The 25,074-nt window shown below is 42.8% G+C and overlaps 1 protein-coding gene and 1 long non-coding RNA gene across 2 annotated transcripts in view; one reads left to right on the top strand and one right to left on the bottom strand.

Moving 5' to 3' along the window:
* Nucleotides 1-537: 537 nt before the first annotated feature.
* Nucleotides 538-25,074, top strand: part of LOC309512042 — a 31,638-nt gene continuing 7,101 nt past the window's right edge. Inside the window, exon 1 of the long non-coding RNA XR_014210869.1 lies at nucleotides 538-625. This is a non-coding gene — a long non-coding RNA (uncharacterized lncRNA). The remainder of the gene's footprint in view (nucleotides 626-25,074) is intronic.
* Nucleotides 4,626-24,344, bottom strand: LOC309511994 (zinc-binding protein A33-like). The gene is made up of 7 exons (XM_082187399.1): nucleotides 24,180-24,344; nucleotides 22,987-23,414; nucleotides 14,852-14,947; nucleotides 13,007-13,237; nucleotides 12,907-12,929; nucleotides 12,707-12,825; nucleotides 4,626-6,103 (listed from the first exon to the last, which is right to left on the bottom strand). Exons 2-7 carry the CDS (start codon nucleotides 23,386-23,388, stop codon nucleotides 5,595-5,597), a joined length of 1,380 nt encoding a protein of 459 aa, XP_082043525.1. The 5' UTR covers nucleotides 23,389-23,414; nucleotides 24,180-24,344; the 3' UTR covers nucleotides 4,626-5,594.

The raw sequence follows: 25,074 nt of genomic DNA, 5'->3' as shown, positions 1-25,074 counted from the left end.
AAAATCTACGTTAATTACAATGTTCTTTTACAGAACTCGGCATAACAGATAGCGTTTTTTTGCCTCCTGGATGCGCGCGCATCCGGTATTGTTTGTATACAAGAAACCCGTGTATGGGAAACACTGTAATATAATTTGACAGCTGTCAATTATAGTTGAACCTCTCCATCTTCAAAGTCACGCTTAGTAACACGTGCATCACCCCAGTGCAACAGTGAAAAAGGACCGCGCCGCGTTCCGATCGTTATTAAAGCGACATAAACCGGTATTGCGGTATTTAAAAAATTCATATCATAACAAAAATAAACACCGGTATTCGGTATGGACCGGTACACCACCCAGCACTACTTAAAATGTACAATCATTTTAGGTACTAATATCTATTCCATTAGGTCGTTCTTGTTCTTTACTAGTACCTTTTTTAAAGTGGAAATGACATGGAAAAAGATTTGATGATCGATAATCAAAAAATTATCGATAATTGTCATTTCCATTTAATTTCAAATGTTGCGAAAAACTAGTTTGGAAACACTTTTTGTCGAGAAAAAGGGTTTTAAAGCAAATAAATATGGTGTCACATGACAGAAGCTGTATTTGTTGATCCCGTTAAAGCAACATTAAAAAGGTTCATAATATTCATATAATTAAATTGTTTTATCACTGTTGGTAAGAATAATACATGTTACCTCTCAAACATCATTCTTCCTTATTTTTGTAATTTTGTCTTTTTTTTATAATCTAAAAAAAGTTAAGCAGAGAAATAGCCTAATAGCTGCACCCGCTTCTGGATATTGCTGGATCAAGTGTTGATCTAAATAGTCTTTATAATGAAGTACAAAAAATCATGACACGTTAATAAAAATCGTTGTTTGTATACAAGTTAATAATATATAATAACATGTTGTTTGAGGAAAACAGAGGCTTGGAAATCTCTGCCACTCGTCAAAACTACAAATGTGTGTCTGTCAAACGCAGGAAGACTGAAGGAGTTTCCAATAAAGGCAGAAAGAAAGGTAAAATAAACATGTTACGTCTGTAAAGTATTGTTTCCACGACTTAAACCCTAAATATCATCCCAAACATTTAATCTTTCACTCTGAGCATTAAATCACATAATCACATATTATTTATTTAAAACACAAGATTATCAGCAAGAACCTTTTACATCCATTTATTCCAATGAACAAATGATTTAGATTAGATTAGATTAGATTCAACTTTATTGTCATTACACAAGTACAGGTACAAGGCAACGAAATGCAGTTTAGGTCTAACCAGAAGTGCAATAGCAGCAAGTGCAGGATATACAGTGGTTCCATAAGTGCAGAACATGGATATGTACTGAATAAATATAGAGTTGAATACTATTATAAACAAAAATTTACAGATAGATTTGTCCTATGAATATAATATACAGATAACTATTACTGTGAACAGAATTTACAGCTAGATATGTACTGAATATAATATACAGATGGCTATTACTATAAACAGAATTTTTACAGATAGATATGTGCTATGAATATATGTACAGATGGCTGTCACTATAAGCAGAATGTGAGCATAATATACAGATGGCTATTACTATAAACAGAATTTTTACAGATAGATATGTACTGAATATATATACAGATGGGTGTTACTATAAACAGAATGTGAGCATAATATACAGATGGCTATTACTATAAACAGAATTTTACAGATAGATATGTACTATGAATATATATATACAGATGGGTGTTACTATAAACAGAATGTGAGCATAATATACAGATGGCTATTACTATAAACAGAATTTTACAAATAGATATATGTATAAGTTAGGCTAAAATGAGCAGTATAACAATGGATTTAAAGTAGTGCAAATAAAGTTTGGACAGAAGCTATCCGAGTGAAAGTGCAGTGGAAGTAATTGCATATTACAGTTAAAGTATGGTATTGCAAATGTATATGTAAACAGTCGGTACTGTAAATAAACAGTCGGCAGTGCAAATTGAGCATATTCCAGTCAAGGTAGTAGTGCAAGATGCATATGTAAACAGTTGTTTCTGTAATAACAGTCAGCAGTGCAAATGAACATTATAGTATTGCAAATAACAAAATGGAGGCAGGTGTGAGGAGGGAGAGGAGAGTCAATCAGTATATGAGGGGAGTGGGATCAATGAGGGTTAGAGTTTAATAAAGAGACAGCTCTGGGGAAAAAACTGTTCTTTAGTCTGCTGGTCCTGGTCCGGAGGCACCTGAAACGCCTGCCGGAGGGCAGGAGAGAAAACAGTCTGTGGGCTGGGTGAGAGGAGTCCTTAAGGATGCTGCGAGCTCGATGCAGACAGCGTTTCCTCTGGATGTGCTCGATGGCAGGTAGTGGAGTCCCAGTGATGCGCTGGGCGGTTTTCACCACCCGCTGCAGTGCCTTGCGCTCTGCAACAGAACAGCTCCCATACCACACTGTAGCACAGTTGGTCAGGATGCTTTCTATTGCACAGCGATAGAAGTTCACCAGGATAGTGGAGGAAAGCTGATTCTTCCTCAGTGTCCTCAGGAAGAAAAGGCGCTGGTGAGCCTTCTTGACCAGGCTGGAGGTGTTGGTTGTCCAGGTCATGTCCGCCGAGATGTGGGTCCCCAGGAACTTGAAACTGGAGACACGCTCAACAGCCATTCCATTGATGTGGATGGTGTCGTGTGTGCCTCTTGACACTTTCCTGAAGTCCACGATGAGCTCCTTCGTTTTGGTGGTGTTGAGGAGCTGGTTATTTTCAGTGCACCATGTGGCCAGGTGCTTGATCTCCTCCCTATAGGCAGTCTCATCGTTGTTGCTGATGAGACCAATCACCGTAGTGTCGTCCGCAAACTTGACGATGGAATTAGATCCGTGCACAGGCTTGCAGTCAGAGGTGAAGAGGGAGTAGAGAAACGGGCTTAGCACACAGCCCTGTGGTACACCAGTGTTGAGTGTGATGGACGTGGAGCAGTTGGAGCCTGATCGAACATTCTGGGGTCTGTTGGTCAAAAAGTCCAAAATCCAGTTGCACATGGAGGTGTTGATGCCCAGGTCTCCAAGTTTGGCTATTAACTTAGTTGGGATGACAGTGTTGAATGCTGAGCTGAAGTCAACAAACAGCATGCGTGCATAAGTGTTCTTATTGTCCAGATGTGTGAGCACAGAGTGCAGTGCCATGGAAACTGCATCCTCTGTGCTCCTATTGCTACGGTAGGCAAACTGGTGTGAGTCCAATGTGGATGGAAGAGAGTCTTTTAGGTGTGCCAGGACCAGCCGCTCAAAGCACTTCATTACGATGGGTGTGAGTGCTACAGGGCGGTAGTCGTTAAGGCACTTCGGGCTGGAGTGTTTTGGCACTGGCACAATGGAAGTGCATTTAAAGCATGTTGGTACAGCTGCTTGGGCAAGAGACAGGTTGAAAATGTCTGTAAAAACCCCAGCGAGCTGCTCCGCACATGCCCTGAGTACGCGTCCAGGGATGTTGTCTGGTCCAGCAGCCTTGTGCGCGCTGATCCTGCTCAGTGCATTGCAGACATCTGTGGAGGAGAGTGTGATCGGCGGGTGGTCAGCTGAGGATTTGAGCTTGGTGGCAGTTTCTCTGTTGTCTCTTTCAAAGCGAGCATAAAAGTCATTTAGCTCGTTCAGGAAGTTGACATCAGTGGCTGCGGGGGTGGAGTGAGAGGGTTTGTAGTCACTGATGGCCTGAATGCCCTGCCACATGCGCCGAGGGTCAGCGTTGGAAAAGTGTCCCTCTATCTTAAGCTTGTAGCAGTGCTTGGCCTCTTTGATGCCCCTTTTCAGATTTGCTCTGGATGTGCTATAGGCTTGTGCATCTCCTGATCTGAAGGCAGTGTTGCGTGTCTTCAATAGGAGTCGCACTTCCCTGTTCATCCATGGCTTCTGATTTGGGTATGTGGTGATCTGCTTCTGGGTTGTAACACTGTCAATGGTGGTATTGATATAATCCAGTACAGAGGAGGTGTAGCAGTCAATGTCCGTGTGAGAGCCACTGGTGGCTTGAGAAGCAAACATACTCCAGTCTGTGTGTAGAAACCTTTCCTGGAGTGAGGAATCTGCCCCCGCAGGCCACACCTTGATGGTCTTCACTGATGGCTTCACGCGATTGATGAGAGGTGCATATTTGGGGGTGAGGAACAAAGAAAGGTGATCTGACTGTCCCAGGTGGGGGAGGGGTGTCGCGACGTAAGCTCCAGCCATGTTTGTGTAAACATGGTCTAAGGTTTTGTTTCCTCTGGTGTGACAGGAAACATGCTGGTGAAATTTCGGTAGCACTGACTTTAAGTTTGAATGATTAAAATCACCCGCAACAATAAACGCAGCTTCCGGGTGAACGGTCTGTTGTTTACTGATGGCTGCGTGAAGTTCTTTCATAGCAAACTTGGCATCAGCATCCGGGGGAATATAGGCTGCAGTTATAATAGTGGAAGTGAACTCCCGCGGTAGATAAAACGGTCTACATTTAACCATGAGAAACTCAAGGTTAGCTGAACAATGTCTCCCAACAATAGCAGAGTTTGTGCACCAAGCTTTGTTAATGTAAATGCACAATCCACCACCTCTGGTCTTACCGGAGCCATCTAATGTTCTATCCGCCCGGAATGTATGGCGTCCCGCTAGCTCAATAGCGTTGTCCGGTATTCCGCTGTTTAACCATGTTTCCGTGAAAATTAGAACATTACAGTTCAAAAGTCTCTTGCTGTATGTGATGTTGAGTCGAATCTCCTCCATTTTGTTCAACAGCGACCGTACATTGGCAAGGAAAATGCTGGGTAAAGAGAGCCGGTGTGGTGTTAGCTTTAGCTTAGCTCTTAGTCCTCCGCGCTTCCCCCGCCTTTGTTTACGATCTCGACGCCGCCTGCGAGCACTTCCGCCCGGCCGGGCAGAGTGCATAGCCCCGGGTGTTTTGGCGATCTCAGGAAGGAGTCGAAGGTTGTCCATAAAACTGTCGGAAATTCGCAAACCAATATCCAAAAGCTCACCTTGGGTGTACGATGTTAAGGCACAACTGTTCTGCACGAACAGACCCGAAATGAGCAAGAAAAATACTACTAAATTGCAGAATCTGGAGAGACCGCGAGCCTCGCGATGTACTCGCGCCGCCATCTTGGTCTAAATTCCTCCTTGATCATTTCTCCTCTATAACTGAAATAATTATTCATTTAGTCTCATGTTGAACAAACACTAAGAATGTGCAGAATTTACTGCCTCAGTGATTTAATGTAATACAAGAAAAAAAAAAAGATATATAATCATATATAATTATGATGCAAAAAAGTTTAGAAATTAATAAACACACATTGACTGAAATAATCTGGTAAATGTCAATTATCCTGAAAACATGAATGCTAAAACGGTCTCTAATCGGTTTAATTGTGTGAAGTTGAATATAAATGAAAACTTCTTGTTTATTGATCTGAGTGTTGCTGTAGTGCTGGATATCAGTCATGTGATCATCACGGCCCAATCACAGCCACCGTACTGATATTCAGATCAACAGCACTCTTACTCATGTGATATGGATTAAATATTGGAAACATGATGAAAGCAGGAAGATCCAGATCTACAGGAGTGACGTTTACTGACTATTGACCGGTAAGATCTTTAGAGAGTCACAACAACAGAAGAATGGAAAGAGTGTGTGAGTGAAGGTGGTTGTGAATGTGTGTAGATGTGTGTTAGTTACAGGATCAGAGAACGACACCGTTCCTCCGTCATAGTCCAGATTCACTCTCACACGATCAAGCTTCTTTTTAAGAAGAAAAACAGAATCTAAAGGCATATCATCCTCAAAATACAAATCCAGATACTCCACACTCCAGACATCAGTGTTGAAGAAAACACTTCCCTTCCTCTGGTTTGATGCTGTAGTTACTCCAAGAGTCCAGTCTGAACTCTCTTTAACCTCCACATCCCAGCAGTGTGTTCCTGAGTTAAAACCCTCTGAACCCAGAACACAGTCATAACAGTTAAATCTCTCTGGATTATCAGGAACAGGTTTGTAGTTCCCGCTGTATCTCACACTGGTCAGATCATCAGACAGGACGAGATGTGGATCTGCAGTGTTTGGATCCAGAATCACAGGAGCTGATGAGACACAATCAACAGATTCTTTTATTCTGATCTTCATATAATGATCAAGAGTGAACCCAACACAGATTATTATGAATTATGACACTCGTCCTGTTGATCAAACACATTTTCCTCTGATCACTGTCAGTGCTGTTATTAGTTTCAAACTCGTTTTTATCATCAGCGTTTAACGGCATCAACTACAAACATGTAATATGAGATTCAGACATTTGTGTCCATCAAGAGAAACTGATATTTTGGGAAAGTTAAATAACAATAAATCAATGAGATCTGTTGAGATTTATGCTGTAGATGAAAAACGTACTCGGTTACTAACGTAACCTCGGTTCTCTCTAGAAGAGGGAACGAGTACTGCGCAATAGCTTACGCTAGGGGAAAAACTCTTTTCCGCGAGATATTGAAGCCAAAAATTATCCTTAATATTGTAATAATGTAAAACGCGTTGCGGCAGCATGCAGACATAGGCGAGACGGCACGCGCGCCCATTGGCTGCCCATTGGCAACTGCAGCAGCCTATCGAGAAAGGCCCCTCGTGACGTCAAATCAAATGAGGGCGCTTTGCGTCCACTACGTCACGTCCTGCCGAAACGGGCGTGGCTTGGGCCTATAAATATAGCTCGACAGGCTGGAGAATCTGGTTTTTCATCGCCGAAGCGAACCAGAGCGTGATGCATGCACAGCAAAGATACGCAGTACTCGTTCCCTCTTCTAGAGAGAACCGAGGTTACGTTAGTAACCGAGTACGTTCTCTTATGAGAGGTCTCTCGTACTGCGTAATAGCTTACGCTAGGGGAACACAGTATAAAACGCTGTGCGTGCTAAGATCCAACTCTAAAGTCCCAAGGGTAGGTGCCCGGGGCTCATATAGTGCATGATCACCAAGGACTCGCAGAGAGTCTGGGAAAGAGGGGCTAGAATAGCATCGTTCCCGTAATAAGTAGCAACCTTATTAAGTCCCTTAGAACGTCTGCTGAATGAAACAAAGACGAGCGAGACACGTAAGCCCTTAAAGCCCTGACCGGGCATTAGTGGCCGGCAGGGCCAACAGGGAAATCACCTGTGCCCTAAACGGTGTATTGAGGGATTTAGGAACATACCCATGCCTTGGTTTGAGTATGACTTTCGAGTCATTAGGCCCAAATTCCATACATGTCGCGCTCACTGAGAGCGCTTGCAAGTCCCCTATACGCTTTACTGAAGCGAGAGCCAGAAGAAACACTCTCTTGAAAGACAAGTGTTTGATATCTAATGATTGGATTGGCTCGAATGGGGCACCTTTCATGGCTTCCAAAACCGTAGAAAGGTCCCACATGGGAACTGAGGGAGGTCTGGGAGGATTCAGCCTCTTAGCTCCTCTAAGGAAGCGAACGACCAGATCGTTCCTTCCAAGTGACTGGCCAAGCGTCGGTTTAGTGAACGCTGCTATGGCTGCCACGTAAACCTTGAGTGTGGATGGGGTTCTGCCCTTATCCAGTAGCTCTTGCAGGAAGGAGTGAACCTCCGTCACCCCACAGTCTGAGGGTGATGTGCCACGAGCTGTGCACCAGCTAGAGAACACAGACCATTTTGAGGAATAGAGCCGTCTAGTAGACGGGGCTCTAGCCTGTGTGATCGTGTTTAACACTCCCACCGGGAGGTTAGCGGGTACCCGTCGATGGCCCACGCATGTAGGGACCAAAGCTCCGGGCGAGGATGCCAGATCGAGCCCTTGGCCTGAGAGAGGAGGTCCCTCCTCACTGGTATCGGCCATGGGGCAGTGCTTGTCAGCTGCATCAGAACCGGCAACCAAGCTCGGTTCGTCCAGAATGGAGCCACAAGTAGCACTGAGCATCCGTTTTCCCTGATTCGCTCTAATACCTGAGGTAGAAGCGTGACGGGGAAAAGTTTTCAGGTTTCAGAGCTGAGACGCATTTCTGATCGACCTTGAGACGGAAAAGACCGGAAGTCCACACTCGACGCGGTAATTGCGGTTTTAGCCAGAACTGGAGTGGGTGCATGCGAAGCAGAACCAACTGGAGTACTGATGATGCTGAGGCCATGAGACCCAGCATCTTCTGAAACTGTCTGAGCGGGACTATAGTGCCACAGCGGAAGGATTCCGTCATGCGCTGAATATTCAAGTCTGCGCTGTGGCGATAGCTGTGCTGTCATAGACAGCGAGTCCAGTTCTGTGCCCAGAAAAGATATTCTCTGAATGGGAGACAGTGAACTCTTCGCCCAATTGACTTTAAGACCTAGATTCTCGAGATGTTCAAGTAATATGGTCCTGTGTTCTATGAGCTCTGAGTGTGATCGAGCTAGAATCATCCAATCGTCCAAGTATTCAAAACTCGCATGCCCCGCAGTTTCAGGGGTGCAAACGCCACGTCCATGCACATCGTGAATGTACGGGGTGCAAGGGACAGGCCAAACGGCAGGACTGTGTATTGATATGCCTGGCCCTCGAAGGCGGATCTCAAAAATCGCCTGTGACGTGACGCTATTTGTATTTGGAAATACGCGTCCTTCAGATCTATTGACATAAACCAGTCCCCTTGGTGAATTTGCGAGAGGATTTTCCTGGAGCACTTTGTTCAACTGTCTTAGACCTAGAATGGGTCTGAGACCCCCGTCTTTTTTCGGCCCCTTTGCTCAACAGTTTCGCTATTTCGGCTCGAAGTAGATGTGCTACTTCCTTTTCCACCGTAGTTTCGATTCGCGCTGCGTAACGGCGGGGGCGTCGAGCGAACTGTAGCAAATAGCCTCTTTTTATAATGTTCAGCACCCATTCTGATACCCCGGGGAGCTTTGCCAATGCACTCGCATGAATAGCTAGGGGTTGAATGAGATCTGGGCTCTGGCCGCGACATGGTGGCGACCGGAGAGCATCGGTATGCTGTAACATAGACGCCGTGCTTGCAGCGTTCGAGGCGGGGGGCGCGCTGATCACAGCGGGCAGCCTGCCGGCACTCGACTCTCCTATGGCGGTTTGCTGAGAGAGAGCGAGCAGGGCGAACCCCGTAGGGCTTGTCATGTCTGTGAGTAAATATGGGCGCGGGACAGCGGGCACATTTACTACACTGAAAACACTGTCTGCTTGAGCAGACTGTATGTGCGTTGGTTTCGTTTTTACAGAAACCGTGAGACATGCAGTGTGTAGTGTTTGTGGGCACTGGGTCGTGGGCACATTCAATACATTTAATGCACAATCGACATGAGTCGATTTTATGTGTGCGAGCCCTGTGTGGCGGGCTGTGCTTGTGTGTAGGAATGAGCACTGGGCTGTGGGCATTTTTACTACACTCATAACACCATCGGCCGTGGCCGGAATACCAGAAAATACACTCTTTATGAGATTTATCTGGGTCGCCATAAAAACGACATTTGTGTGCAGGCAAACGGGCTGTAGTACCGGCTTGTTTTCTGCTAAATACACTGGAACAGTCGCATTTTCTGGAACTGAACGAGCAAGAAGTTTTGGTGGAAGTCTGGCCGCAGCGGGACTTGAACACCGTCGTTTTCCTAGGCGGGCTAGGAAGACTTTGAGGTCTCTGGCTTTATCTCGATCTTAGGCCGGGGCCCACGTGGGGGGCGGCGGCCGGCAGAGTGAGAGCGCGGTCTCGGGTCCCAGGCCTGTCGGCGCTGCGAAGCGGCGGCGGTGGGCAGAGGCTGCGGCTGGGAGCTTCGAGCAGACGGCTGTTTAGAGCGACCTGCCGCGGAACTGGAGCTTTTAGGCAGAAAATGTTTCATGGCCTGTGACGTTTTCTGCACCTCAGCAAATCTATCCGCGAAATCCTTGACGGATGATCCAAAGAGGCCGGCAGAGGAGATGGGGGCGTCGAGGAACGCGGTGCGCTCCGAGTCCGAAATCTCGGATAGCGTAAGCCACAAGTCTCTCAGCTACAGTGAGAGAAGCCATGCTCCGCCCTATGGCCTGTGCAGCGGACTTAGTGGTGCGAAGGGCAAGATCCGTAGCGCTCCTCAGGTCCGGCACGCTGATAGCTTCTGGTCCTTCCTCATCCAGTTTACGGAGAAGGTTGGCCTGGAAGATCTGCAGGATGGTCATAGAATGTAGCGCAGATACAGCCTGCCCAGCGGCGGTGTAAGCACGACCGTGCATAGCTGAAGTCGTGCGGCAGGCTTTTGATGGTAGCGCCGTCTTAGCACGCCGTCCAGCAGAGGGCGGGCAAAGATGGGCCGCTACAGCTTCTTCCACGGGGGGAAAAGAATGGTACCCCTTGTCTTTAGCACCGTCCACCACAGAGAATGCTGCTGAGACGGATGTACGCACTCTGGCTGAGAAGGGGGCGTTCCAAGACTTAGCGACTTCTTCAAGAAGCTCAGGAAGAAAGGGCGCGGGTCTTGAAGACGGTGAAGCGCGGTCCCCTTGCAGGAAGCAACCATCCAGCCGGTTGTGTGCAGGCTCCTCGGGCGTAGACCACTCGAGGCCGAGGCTAGCAACGGCCTGCTCGAGCAGACGCATGAGCTCTGCTTCAATGTTGGCTCTTTTCCCAGAAGGATGGCGAACAGAGGGGGCGAGATCCACAGAGCTCGACCAGTCCTCACTGCCCGACGCCAGGAGAGAGCAGCTGTCATCCTCCACACACACGGCTTCTTCGTCGTCATCCATGACGGAAGCGGCGGCAGACAGCGGCCGCTGTCCGGCAGTAAGAGACTCGGGTGAAGCAGGCGGCTTAGCTGGCGGGCGAACCGGTGAGCTTTTGTAGGTTGGAGGAGGTTCCGCTGAGCACGGCGCTTTTTACGGCGCGGTCCCGCAGCGGGCGGAGGTGCAGACTCGGCGAAAGATGCCAGGCGAGTCCTCAGAGTAACCATGGGCATCAGCTCGCAGTGAGGGCAGCCGCCGTCAGCGAGCATGAGAGCTGCATGATCCTCAGCCAGGCAGAAAAGACTGAAGTCGGCGAGTTGTCGGCCAGCGGCTTCAGGTGCGAAGGCTCGTCCTGCAGAAGGCTTTATCAGGCGGCGCGGCTTCTTCCTCTCGGGATCCAGTGATGCGTAAGCTTCGCTGAAGAGATGAAATATCAGATTCTCCAGCCTGTCGAGCTATATTTATAGGCCCAAGCCACGCCCGTTTCGGCGGGACGTGACGTAGTGGGCACGAAGCGCCCTCATTGGATTTGACGTCACGAGGGGCCTCTCTCGATAGGCTGCTGCAGTTGCCGCAGGGCAGCCAATGGGCGCGCGAGCCGTCTCGCCTATGTCTGCATGCTGCCGCAACGCGTTTTACATTATTACAAAATTAAGGATAATTTTTGGCTTCAATATCTCACGGAAAAGAGTTTTTCCCCTAGCGTAAGCTATTACGCAGTACGAGAGACCTCTCGTAAGAGAACTGTAAGTGTGTGTCTGATCTTCAGCAGCATCTGATCATCATTTTATTGGCAATATTTTGATTTAAATTAGTTTATTATGACTGCCTGTTGTGTTTGACTTACTATTTTGGCTTGAGAAATTATTTATTATTAGTGGTGCCAAAAGGCAAAGTATCACTATTGTTATACAACACCCTAGCAACCATTTAAAGAGTTTCATTCAAAGAGATCATAAAGAATATCTTTTGATAGAAGTGTCATAGAATCATGAATCACCTTCGACACTTCCTAGCCATGCCCTAGCAACCATTGTCAAGCACCCTAGCAATCCAAATCCAAAGAGGGATATCTTGTAATCTGAATGTCACAGAGGAGTTATATCATTCATACTGGCAAGCAGCCTTAGAAGTAACATCATTGGCAGCTGCCAAGCCACTCCCTAGCAACTAAACAGAGTACCCTAGCAACTGTTCAGCAAGACCTATAACTCTGCACCAGAATATCATAGAGACATGGTGGTTGGCTAATAGCTAATGCTAGCAAAACAGGACTTCCATCATGCTACACATGCTAGCAGAATAGCTACATGCTAATATCGATTAACTAAGTGTTGAAACATTTCAAAAAGGCTTACTAAAACACAGTAGCAGCATGCTAATCATGTTAGCACCATGCTAACAACATGTTAATCACGTTAAAATCATCTTAATCATTTTAACATCTTGTTAAAACATGCAAGCAACATAGTGGTTGTGTTAGCATTATACTAGAATCATGCTAATAATGTTAGCATCTTGTTTAACAAAATATGACAAGCATGCTAATATCATGCTAACAACATGGTAATCATGTCAGCATCTTGTTCACAACATGCTAATTGTATGATAGGATTATGCTAGCAACATGCTAATCGTGTTAACATTATGCTAGCAACATGCTGATTGTGTTAGCATTTTGTTAAAGGCATGTTTGCAAAATGTTAATCATGTTAGCATAATGCTAGGAACATGGTAATTGTGTTAACAAAAAGATAAATGTGTTAACATCATGTTAAAAAAAAAGCTAATTGTGCTACCATCATGTTAGCAACATATTAATTAAGTTAGCATTTGCCCAGTTCCGAACTAATTGATTATTCTGAGTTTATCATTATTATTATTATATATTCTATCTATCTATCTATCTATCTATCTATCTATCTATCTATCTATCTATCTATGTCATGAAGAGCCTCTAACTCTCCACCCATCCATCATGTCCAGCTCAGATCTCCTGCTGTCAGACTCACTGTTTTGGACGATGTCCTGCATCTTCTTCCAGACTCTGAACGGCAGGTTGCCCAAGTATCGTGGCACATGAATCAAAGCTCCAGAAGCCATCTGTGTATCCGGCTGTGAGCTCTGGACTCTGGAAGAACATTCAGGAGTCAGAACTGCAGTGGCTTTGGATCAGAACCAGAGAGACCAGAGACAGGAGCAGATCACTCACCTTTCCATTGAGACTGGAAACTCCTGCAGAACAAACACACCATTTATCATCAAGAACTCAATCAATCATCAATCAATCAACCAATGATCTGAAATCAGACCTTCAGAAAGCAGACGTCATTGGCTTTCATCATCTCCTCCATGTCTTTGATTTTGTGTGAAAGAGCTGAGATGTGTGTGTTCATCTCCTCCAGCTTCTCCTTCATCCTCTGCTTCTTCTGCTCCTCTTCCTCCCTCAGTGCAGTGACTGTAGCTTCTTCTTCATCTCTGAGAAACTGATGAAGCTTCTCAAACTGCTGTTTAATCTGACGCTCTGTGTGCTCAGCTTGAGACTGAAATCAAAGCACATTCACTTCAATCATCTCAATCGACACACATCATTAAAGGGGACATATCATGCTAAATCCACTTTTTTAGCCCTTAAATGCATTTTGTTGTATATTTGGAGTGTTTAAGAAGTACAGAAAAGTTGAAATTAGTCTCTTCAGGTGCTTCGTTGATATCTTTATATTCTGTTTTGGTCATATTTTGCAACCTGTTCCGATTTTTCTATTCTCTATTATGTTTTTTTGAACAATAACGTCACAGTATTTGCAGCGAAACTGCCAAATAAGGACATCGATTCCCGGCCCAACACTTCGAGCAATCCGCCATTTTTATTTCTCGCTGCGATTTTGTAGTCCAAGCTCAAGGATGCAAAAGTTACAAGAGGGTAAGTCAAAATGTTCGGTTGTTGGATGTAGTAACCCACACGCTTCATTACACCGTCTCCCAGCATCAGAACCTCTTCGAAGTGCCTGGTTGAGTTTTATTTTTCACGGAAATGTGGGTAAAGTCATTATTGTGCTAACTAACGTTACTACACCAACCTCCGCCAGTATAAAGAAGGATTTGCCGATAGACTTCGTCTGATTGAGGGGTCAATTCCTTCTATCTTTGGAGACGACAAACAGAGCACTTCGGTAAGCTGTAAATAACGTTAAAAAAAGTAAAGTACTTTACTTTCTTAAAGCACACGGTGGTCATGGTTAAGCAGTACCTTTGTTTGTTTTTTTGTTGTTGTTTTTTTACACGTCTGTAGCAGTATTACTGTTGTTGAGTGTCATCACTAGGGATGGGAATTGAAAAACTGAATTGAACCACTCGAGAACCGGTTCTAAGTTTTATGAACAATCGATATTGTATGCCCTCGACGTTAACGATTCCTCTTATCAATGCTCCTGCTCCGAGTCCCACCCATAGACCGTGAACTCACAACTTTCGTCATGACGTCAAAGTGATTTGAGCAGAGAAGGTAATCATGGAGAGGAAGAGGCGATCTAAAGCTTATTGGCTTTATTTTACAAAACGAAACAAATTATGCCGTTTGCAATAACAGGATCTTTCCAACAGTGAACTCAGGAGACGTCTGAATCGGTGTATAACTAATCAGTAACACTTTACAATAAGGTTCTATTTATTACATAAGTTTCTGTGCCGCTAGATAATCGTATCTCTGCTATCAAACTACAAAAATGGCCGAACGGGGTGGAGTTGAACCGAGTGTCACCTCTGCAAACTGGAGAGGGGGCGGGGTATGAAGTGTCTCATTTGCATTTAAAGAGACCGCACCAAAACGAGTTGCTCTCAGACGCACATCAGAAAAGGGGTAGAAAAAGGGCCTGTGGAGCTATAATAATGTGGAATTCAGATCCAAGCATTGCAGTTCCGCTTTATATAGACCACAAATGTATGATTTATATGTAAAAAGGAACGATTTAAAAGCACGATAAAGTCTCCTTTAATGTCAAAGATAAACTCGGATACCCGACATAAAACGGATCCAGAAGCAGATTGCTGCAAGTCATTTACAGAAATAATAAACTGGAATCCATTATCTCAAATCATAACTGTATATAGTGATCCAACAGCTGTAACGAAAATGTCTCTCGTTTCTGTTTCCTCACCTTGATGTGTTGAACTGTTTTATTAAACTCTGCTTTCAGTTTTTCATTGTGTTGAAGTTTCTCTTGTAAGGACTTCAGTGCTGTATTGAGCTCCTCCTAAAATTGAACAAAAACACATTAAAACTCCAGATTATAGTGAAGAGAAGACAATACAGTGATATGATCATATAATGCAGTGAAAAAGTATTTGCCCCCATCTCATTCTAAATTGATTCAGAAATGAAAACCTACCATAAAACAAAGGCAACCTGAGTAAACACAAAGTACATTGTGTAAATTACAATGCTATTTATTGAAACAAAAAAGTTATCCAATACCATCTGGGCCGGCGTGAAAATGTATTTGCCCCCGTAGTTACTAATTCTTCAAATCTATGAAACTGCATTTAAATGTAGTTCAGCTGGACTAAACACAACCAGTCCTGATCACTGCAGCCCTGTTCAATCAAATCAACACTGAATACTGAAGCCTGATTGGTTCACGTCTGTGCACCTGTACAGACAAATGGCTTTTCAGCCCGCTAAAACGGACGGGGCCGACTGCATATTTAAGTCACGCTGAAAACTGTTTTCATCAGAAGTTTTCTCCTTCAAGTGTGAAGATCATCTCCTCGCTGTCTCCAAAGAGAAGAAGACAGGAGCCTTTCTGCTCGCCGCTGAAACAAGCCTCAAGCAGCGGATTAACGGCGCTTCAACACCTGCAGCTCTGTGCCTTCCCCTGCAGCTATCCAGCAACTCTTCAGCAGAACATATCATTATTAAAGGGGTCATATGATGCGATTTCTTGTTTTTCTTTTTCTTTAGTGGCTGTTTAAGATCTGCAGTGTTACAAAGCTCAAAGTCTCAAACCGAAAGAAATATTCTTTGTAAAAGTTAAAGCTCAGCCACGCCTTCCTATAATGCTTCATTCAAACATGCCACCACAAATCTACGTCAGTGTGTGTGCGCAGAGTTTCATAACACCGCCCAGATGTATACGCAAAGAAAGAAGGTGTAACTCTTATTCTCGCTGTATTATTGTTGCCGCCGGCGCCGGCATCTCGTGTAAAACTACTTTGGCTTTCCAAAAGAGGACAAAATTAGAAAACAGTGGTTAAGCTTTACTTAAAACACTGCTCCAGAAAAGTACAACCAAAATATTTCACTGTGTGCTGCGCATTTTTTGGAGGACTGTGCAAAAAGGCGGATTCTAAAAAATGGGGCAATTCCATCTTTGCTAGTCCAGTCTGGCGCTTCTGACTCACAGACACAGCTTGTAAGTATGTTTTCATATTTTAATAATTTGCTACTGACTATTCAAACGCGAGTTTTGAGCAGTATAGAGTACGATCACAAATGCAGACATGGTTTTATGCTTACAAAGTGTTCTCCCCCCGTAGCGTTGCACGAAAAAAAATAAAAATAAAAAATGAATATATCCCCCATGAAATAAAGTTCAAGTCCTTTATTTTTCCTCAAGGGACGATTAGTTTTGCTGCAGTAGCAAAGAAGTACATACAGTACATGGCAACAAAGCAACAACATCATTGAAAATAAAACTTAAGTATATAAGTATAACTTATGTATATAAATAAAATTATGTCCCCAATGAAATAAAACTTTACCAATCTGATACGTTCTGGCCCAGTCGCGCTGGCAAAGTTCAGCCCGATCAGCTTGGCCCTCTGCATTTTCCGGATCAGATTCGGGCTTGAATTTATAAGTTAGTACGGTACCGACATTATCACCTGTCATTATTGCTTTGGGAGCTGATGTTCCAAATATGGTAAGGGGCGTGACATTTCTGTCACACGCTTAAGGTATTCGGGCCAATCACAATGCACTGGATCGCTGGCCAATCAGAGCACACCACGTTTTTTATAACTAGGGATGGCGAAAACGAAACATTTTCTTGACCGACCACCGAGCCTCATTAGCCGGTGGAAACCGGTTAACCGATTAGTTTAAAATATTCGCTATTTGAAATAACAGCCATTTCGAGCCGCGCCTGGGTGGGAGACATATAAGCCTGAAAAAAGTTTTTATTTTTTACTTCACATATTAGGCATAAAAAATATTGAGTTGTGTTGTACTGACTCTTGCATTTCCCACAATATATGTGGTCTTTTAGATTTTGAATTTGAAATTGGATTTATTCACCAATTTGTTGCATTTGTGCCTAAAATTGTCATATGGTGTGACATAAAAGTTATTCTATATAAAATGAAAATGGGATATACTCTCCCTAAGTAACTAACTTCAACATAAATTGTTTTCATTACTATCTTAAGATTTAACATTTCTTTTGTGCAGATTCATTAGATTTTGTATTGTTTTTCTAAATCATCATGCAAAGTAAGTCATCTCTCCTCAGCCTTTCCAGATATTTTAGATTAATTATGTTAAACCCGGTTATAAATCTATGAAAATGCTTGTGACTCTTGCTGATACTATTTATCTTGTGTTCCGTTTACTTTTTTATGATTTATAATTAAGAAAGTATTTTTACTGGCACAATTCTGAATGTCACACCAAATTATATAGTGTCACGCTATATGATGAACTGCACCACTCCACAATTTGTCAATGCAAAAAAATGTATTTTATTTGCATTCAACATTCAATTAATTCAATTCAGTTAACATTAATCAAAAAACATACTAACATTGTTTTAAAACTTTTAAAATTATAAGAAACTCATAAAAATGAGTAAATGAAACACCATCTCACTTCAAGAACATTAAATTAAGTATAAAATTGAAAAGAAATACATTAATTGTATAGGTAATTTAATGTTCACTATTAAACATTCACTATTATCATTGAATATGTTTTGAATAGTTATTTATTTATCATTAAAAAAGGTGTATGTAATATTGTGTGACAAATATATCATATGGTGTGACTTAGAAAAACAGTCACACCATATGATACAGTGTCACACCATATGACGTTTTGTTCAGTTAAGCTAATCTCTTGGTTAACTAAAAACAGCTAGCTTATACTTAGCATGTAAATTGCCACATGGCAGGAATGATTTTTAAGAATTAATAAGTAAAATTCGTATAAAAGTGTTTCATTTTTATGTAAATAATGTCACACCATAAGACACAAAACATTGACCACTAGTGAGCATATCAGATACAGAGCTTTTTAATAAAAAATTAAAAAGCCAGAACTCAACTCTTGACCTTGCAAACCACTCCAGAGATGACACTGCAACTTCCTGGTTGAGTGTGGACCTCTTCATCATAATGATGTCCGTTCAAAATATAGATTGCAGTGTCACACCATATGACGCCCATTTTACGGACAAAATGTATTTGGCCAGAACTTGCTTTAAAATCATCCACAGACATCAACACTTTCTGTGTCTGTTGAAATGGCCTAATTCTGTTACTTAAACTGTAAATCTATCAATTATTTATATTTTGCTGATATATATATTGTCATATTAGTAAGGTCACACATATCCCGGACAGTCACACCACGTGACAATTTTGATGTTTAGATAAAAATTTGAAGTAGAGGTCTTTATACACCAACTACAGCTATGGTATGCTGTAATAATATCTTGTCAGAGGAACAACATGAAGATATTTTTAACAAATACCCATTTTTATTAGGTTATGACATCATGGACGGGTAGAATTGCATGTCATGTCTCCCACCCGCCTGCAATTTCGCAACTCTGTCACATCTCTCTGCCGCTCTGCCTCCCGCTCACACACACACACGCTGTTTGTCACATTTCCTACCAGCTAGCATAGATGACACGGTAGGTTGGATTTGGCTACCTTTCTCACCCGAAAAGGCTTGCGGGTGTCGCGTTTTCAGGTGATACATCATAAGCTGCGTTTCCATTACCCTTCAAATTGCGCAAATTGAAATTGCGAATTGAAAATACGCACAATGGAAACACGTCAATTTCGCATAAACTCCCGTTTATCGCAATAAAGTTTTTACGCTCGCATGAGGTGGTTTTTCAGGCAATTCGAAAAAGGAATATTTCGCAAAACTGCAATGGAAACAGTTTTTGCGCATTTACAGTCACCTGACTTAGAAGACGTGCTGTGTTTGAGGTCCATGTATAGCTACGCAAATAATAATAATTGTATATTATTTTATTATAACATTTAATAGGCTATATTTATAAGACGCTTTTATGCAAAAAAAGTAACAAAGCTGAGTGTGGAGCGCGCACTGCATGGCACGGAGGCGCGGGCGCGAACACTTGCATTTTCCTATATCAACAGTGGAAACAACTTAAAATACTCTATCATTTCTGGTCATACAGAAAATAATACATTATTCTCAACTACTTTTATTTGTGTAAACTCACAATAACAAGAAAATGTTGTGCTCTGATATAATAAAAGAAAACAATCAGACGCACTTTCATGATCTCCGTAAACTGGAGCGCGAGAACTGAAACAAAGCCTATGTAGGCTAAAGCTTGAAATGTCCACTTTAAAACGAACCAATTCGAATCGAAAGCTAATACCTTCTGATTATGTAATCCGTACGAAAGGTGCATTTCTCTCTAAGCGCATCTGCTTAACAGTGGAGATGGAGATGTGATTTTAGCCGACACTTAGAAAACAATAGTTTATTAATAATATTAATGGCTCTTCTCATTCAGCACTGCGGGAAAAATATCAATTCCAGGTTCTAATTTGGCCTTAGAAAACCAGTAAAATCGACATGTGCTCCATATTAATTTGTGAATATTTTAAATGTTTAATAAAGGGGCAAAAAGTCATAAACAAAAATCAGAAAATTCGTCGATATTTACTTTTTTGCGCAGCAGTTGGTGTAGCCAGTTCAAATTCATATTTTGGTGTTCAACTTTGCATTTTAAAAAGACAACAACAGTTCATTTTTCGTTTTTCAATTACGGGTTAAAAAAGGAAAATGAATGGACACAAAAGTAGCCTACATGGACCGTTTGGACAGAATACGAGACAGAATTCTTTATTAAATTCATAAAATAAACAATATTTAGCCTTCTCGGAGCAGAAATGAGGGCGAAACACCCAGAAACTCCTTATATGTGTCGTTCGCAGTATAAGGGTCTTTCCCTGCCATTAATGCTTGGATAACACGCCACGTCTCCTTCCATTAATAATAATAATAATAATGTCTAATGCGGTGGCTGTGATATATATATATATATATATATATAAACTTACCAACATCCTTTGCCGTGATTTTTTTGAATGACTTATCGCGAGAGAAAAAAGGACGTTTTAGTCGCATAACATCGGTCAATGGAAACGCCGTCATTTCGCAATAGTTTCTTTATCGATATTTAGATAATAGATATTTTTAGACAAATCTGTGCTACTACTGTATTTAAGCACTGGATCACACAAGTTGCAACTTACATCTGTGTCATTCTTTTTGGTGAAATGGTCCCACACACGCTTCATCCTATCGTCTGCCCTGGCTCTAACCTCGAGTGTTTTAGCCTGTAGCCTTTACTTTTCGCAAACCTTGTGAGCGCGCAAACCCAAACGCTGTGACCTCGCGCCAAATGTTTTTATTGGTTTATTAAGTACAAACAGGCGAGTTATGAAAAATTGAGTGTGAGGGATTTGTTCACTTCACACAAAAAGATCTTGGAATGAGATGGCTAACAGTAGTAGCGTTTAGTCCACTGTCTATAATAGGCTAATTTAGAGATCACATTTTTTTTTTTACCGACTACCAACAACTTTGATCGGTTAACGTCGATACGGTCAACCATCGGTTAAACGGTCATCGGTTAACATCCCTATTCATAACTATGAGCTTTATCAAAATCGATGCGTTTCAGAAAGGCGGGGCATAGAGGAGCAACAATAAAATAAAATAATATTACAATAATTACTTTTTTGTACCTAAAAAACTGTTGGGGCAGTCATGGCTTAGTGGTTAGGGAGTTGAACTGGTAACCCAAAGGTTGCTGGTTCGATTCCAGAACCGGTGGGAAATGACTGAGGTGCCCTTGAGCAAGGCACCTAACCCCTAATCGCTCCCCGGGCGCCACACAAAGGCTGCCCGCTGCTCTGGGTGTGTGTATCCACGTTTGCAGTGTGTGTGTTAACTACTCACTACTCTGCTCCTAATGTGTGTGCATTAACTTGGATGGGTTAAATGCAGAGGTCAAATTCCAAGTATGGGTTACCATACTTGGCCGTCACGTGTCACTTTCACTTTCACTTTCACTTTTCACTTTCAAAACTACGTAAACATTGCATTAAACCAAATACACAGTTCTTTTTAGAACTGTCATATGACCTGCTTCCCTCATCTGGAGCGAGTGCCATGGTTTCATTTGGCGGCTCAGAGGAGGACTTTAATAGCACTATGTCTCTGGCTGTCTCTGAAGCGGAAGACTGAGCGGACTCTGGCCATGAGTAGAACTGGCCATCAGAGAAGAACTCTGGCACTCCCTGTAGAAGATATGGGCCATTCTTCCTTGAAGTCCACGAAGAACTGAATAAGTCATGGTGCGCCCCCTACTCATCATGCGTCCACTATTCCTCTTCATCTGCCTTCACTTTTGTTGACGGCGCGAAGGAAAAAGGATACACCAAGCTTCCCCTATTGGGAGAGACCGTCGCCCACGGCCCTCGGCTGGAAGACTAAAGCTGCCCATCCCTCTAAGCCGTGCAGAACTAGATCTGCCCTCGCGGTCAGAGAGTATGCAGCGAATGGTCAAGCTGGATCTGCCCCTCATACAATGGCGGTCCTTCAAGTCTACCAGACCAACCTTCTCTGCATCATGGATGAAACTGGTCTTGACCCGGCGGCCTTCAAAGAGCTGTGCAGTGCGACCGACCTCGCCCTGTGTGCCACTAAGTCTATGGCCCAAGCGATTGGTAGTGCTATGGCCAGTTTGGTGGTCCTCGAGCAGCACCTTTGGCCGAACCTGACAGTGTCAGAAATATTCAAATGGAGTTACTCGCTCCAGTTCTCTCACAGGCTCCCCTGCTTCAGGAGTGTGACTAACACTTCAGTCTCGGACAGCGACGCTCACGTCCTCCGAGCTGAAGCACAAGCTCTGCTAGCGAAGGGCGACTCAGGCTTTTAAAGCCCCTTCTTCCTCGTTCCAAAGAAGGATGGCGGCCTCAGGCTCATCCTCGATTTGAGATGTCTGAACCGCGCTCTGGTAAGACGGCCGTTCAGAATGCTAATGCTAACTTTGAAACAAATCCTCTCACAGATCTGATTGATTTTTATCAGTGGATCTGAAGGACACATACTTTCATATCCAGATAGCACCTCATCACAGTTCTTGAGATTCATGTTCGAAGGGGCTTACCATCCTACAGTCCTGCCATTCAGACTGTGTCTTGCTTCGCGCACTTATGATATTCGTGGATGCGACCCTCTCCCTCTGAGACAGATGGGAGTTCGCATCCTGAATTATCTCAATGATTGACTGCTTTTGGCTTAATCGAAGGCCTGATCGCACAAAGATCTTTGCTCCTCACAATGGCCGACCTTCAGCCTCTCTCGCTAAAGACGCCCTTCTGCCGGCTCTGGCATCGGTCAAGCGAGTTGGTGATCTGCAGGGTCTTTCAGTGGACGCATTCTGTCTCGAGTTTGGGCCTAATGACAGTAAAGTCCTCCTTAGACCAACACAAGGCTATGTGCTTAAGATGCTTTCCACACCCTTTAGAGCTCAGGTCATAAAGCTCTCTTCTGTTCTGCGCTAGTAGCACGGCGCTATTGGACTGAGTTCCCCATAAGTGTCAGCTACTTATGCAAGGCGAGTGAACAGTATCGAAAGGGAATGTTCCAGTTACTAACATAACCCTGGTTCCCTGAGATAACGGGAATGAGTATTGTCTAGTTTGTTGTGCTACTGTACACAAGTCGACGCTGCCGCTCATCAGTAGAAAAATTCAGAAAATGGCTTTCGGTGTGACTTAGATAGGCAGTCGGTCCTGTTTTGGCGGACTGAAAAGCCCTTTGTCTGTGCAGGTGCAGAGATGTAAACCAATCAGGCTTCAGTATTCAGTGAAAAACTAAGTTTACTCAGATATGTCAGTTACTGATGCAATGCTCATGATCTCAGGGAACTGAGGATACGTTAGTAATCGGAACGATCTGTGTTTATGACTCGTTATGATTTTTTACATGTGAATCAAGAAACATTTGTCTTACCTTATATGATGAAACCACTTCACCGATGGGTCTGAATTTATGATTGTCATGTTGTTTTGAATCTCTGCACACTAAACACACAGGCTGTTTGTCCTCCAGACAGAAGAGTTTGAGTTTCTCACTGTGTAAACTGCAGATCTCCTCAGACCCTGATGAACGCCTCTCATTTCTCTCCTTCAGGAACGACTCACACAAGTTTTTTAACACAAGATTAACTGTAGGAGGATCTCTTGAGGATCTTTTCCTGCAGACAGGACACTCCTGAGATCCCTTGGTTCTCCAGTACTGTTGAAGACACTCTTTACAGAAACTGTGACTACAGGATAAAAGAACAGGAGCCTTGAAGATCTCACGACACACAGGACAAGAAAGATCTTCTTCAGATACATTTAGTGAAGCCATTTTCACTGTTTGAGCATGTAGTACTCCTGTAAATAAACAAGAAAATGATACGTTATTACATTATATCACATTACGCTAATGTGATGGCTTCTCGTCTCTGCATTTACTACGAATTAATCAATAAAAGTATATGCATATTACAACCGTTCAGCACATTACATGGTCAACACATGTACGACTTTTGCATAGTAATGCCTGAATATAAACATTAACAACTTTAAACATTTTGCATATTCAGCAAATACAATTGCCAAAGTGACACTAATCAATAATTTCTCTCTCTATATATATATAACATTTTCACTAGTATTTAATCTTTATCTAAATAATAACATGAGAATGATGTAAAAATACATTTAGAATACAATCCATATTCTCAGTGGAGAACATGCTACTCAGTTCGTTGTCTGATGTATTAGAGTGTGTGTGTGTGTGTGTGTGTGTGTGTGTGTGTGTGTGTGTGTGTATTGAATGACGAGACATATGAAATTCACTCAAATGTAACATAACACACAGTTTACAGACATCACAGCAGATTAAACGACCACGTATGTAAATTAAAGATAATTCATAACGCTAAACAATATTATCTCTTATAGATTCGAATATTATTTCTACGTTAACCATTTATGTGGCGGACTTTCGCGCTAATCGTGGAGCACTAATGCTAACCATGTGCTCAACCGCACTGAACTCATGACAACTTTTACTAAAGTATAAAATATCAGCTTTAAACACATACAACTCGTTCGTAAATCGAAAGTGTGTTTTGCGCTATAATTTGCAGTTACCTGTAAATAAACAAGAAAATGAAGAGAAGAACGCTAATGTGATGATGGCTTCTTCTTCTTCTTGTAGGATTCCGGCAGTGTAGACGCAGCTGAGCGTATTACTGCCCTCCACAGGTCTTACATACAGTCCTGTATCATGCAAGAACTGAAGAACTGCCTTGGAGATCAGTGTATGCTCGTCACTGTGACCAAACAAAGAGAAAAGAGAAAAAGCCTTAACTCCAAGTCCTGCCAGTTTAATAAAGAATATATTTCTTTCTGCCCTATACTTTCTGCATTCTAGGAGAACATGCCCCACTGTCTCAAGACTCCCACATTCACACAAGCCGGAAACATGCTTTCCTACAATGCACAAAGAATAATTTAACCCACAGTGCCCCAACCTCACTACACACTACACACCTCTACACACTTTTTTTTATTATTTTTTTTTTACATTTTAACAAACACAAAACAAAGTAACATAAATTGCCCGACACACAACAAAGATAAACACAAAAGTGTACATAAAATAACAAGGCATTGTACTATGAAAAAAAAAAAAGTACAACAGGATCAACAGAGAACAAGGAAAAAACAAAAGACAAATAGAACCTCTGGAGGCACTATATCATACCAAACCCTCGAATACCCCAAATAGAGGCATTTACTGTCCAAATATGGTGTCCAAGTGCGAATAAAAATATCAGTTGTAGAGTGAATAAAACATGTTAGAAGTTCCAGAGGAATAGTCTCTCTAATGACTGAATGCCATCCGTTCATAGAGGGAGGTTTATCGCTGATCCACGACAATAGTAAATTCTTCCTGGCAGCAAAAGTTAACAGGCTAAAAAGACGTCTTTTATGCTTATTAGAGATACGTTTACATGATGGGAAACCCAGGAGAAGAGACAAA

This window comes from Leuciscus leuciscus (assembly GCF_965113295.1).
Source record: "Leuciscus leuciscus genome assembly, chromosome: 13".
NCBI classification, from domain to species: Eukaryota; Metazoa; Chordata; class Actinopteri; order Cypriniformes; family Leuciscidae; genus Leuciscus; species Leuciscus leuciscus.
This window is presented reverse-complemented; position numbering and strand designations above follow the sequence as displayed.

Excerpts from the sequence above, each read along its gene's own strand:
- LOC309511994 (XM_082187399.1), bottom strand. The coding sequence starts at position 23,388 with ATGGCTTCACTAAATGTATCTGAAGAAGATCTTTCTTGTCCTGTGTGT. Across the intron at positions 12,930-13,006 it reads ATGACGTCTGCTTTCTGAAG|GAGTTTCCAGTCTCAATGGA; the intron begins GTCTGATTTCAG and ends TTTGTTCTGCAG. Across the intron at positions 12,826-12,906 it reads TTTCCAGTCTCAATGGAAAG|AGTCCAGAGCTCACAGCCGG; the intron begins GTGAGTGATCTG and ends ATGTTCTTCCAG.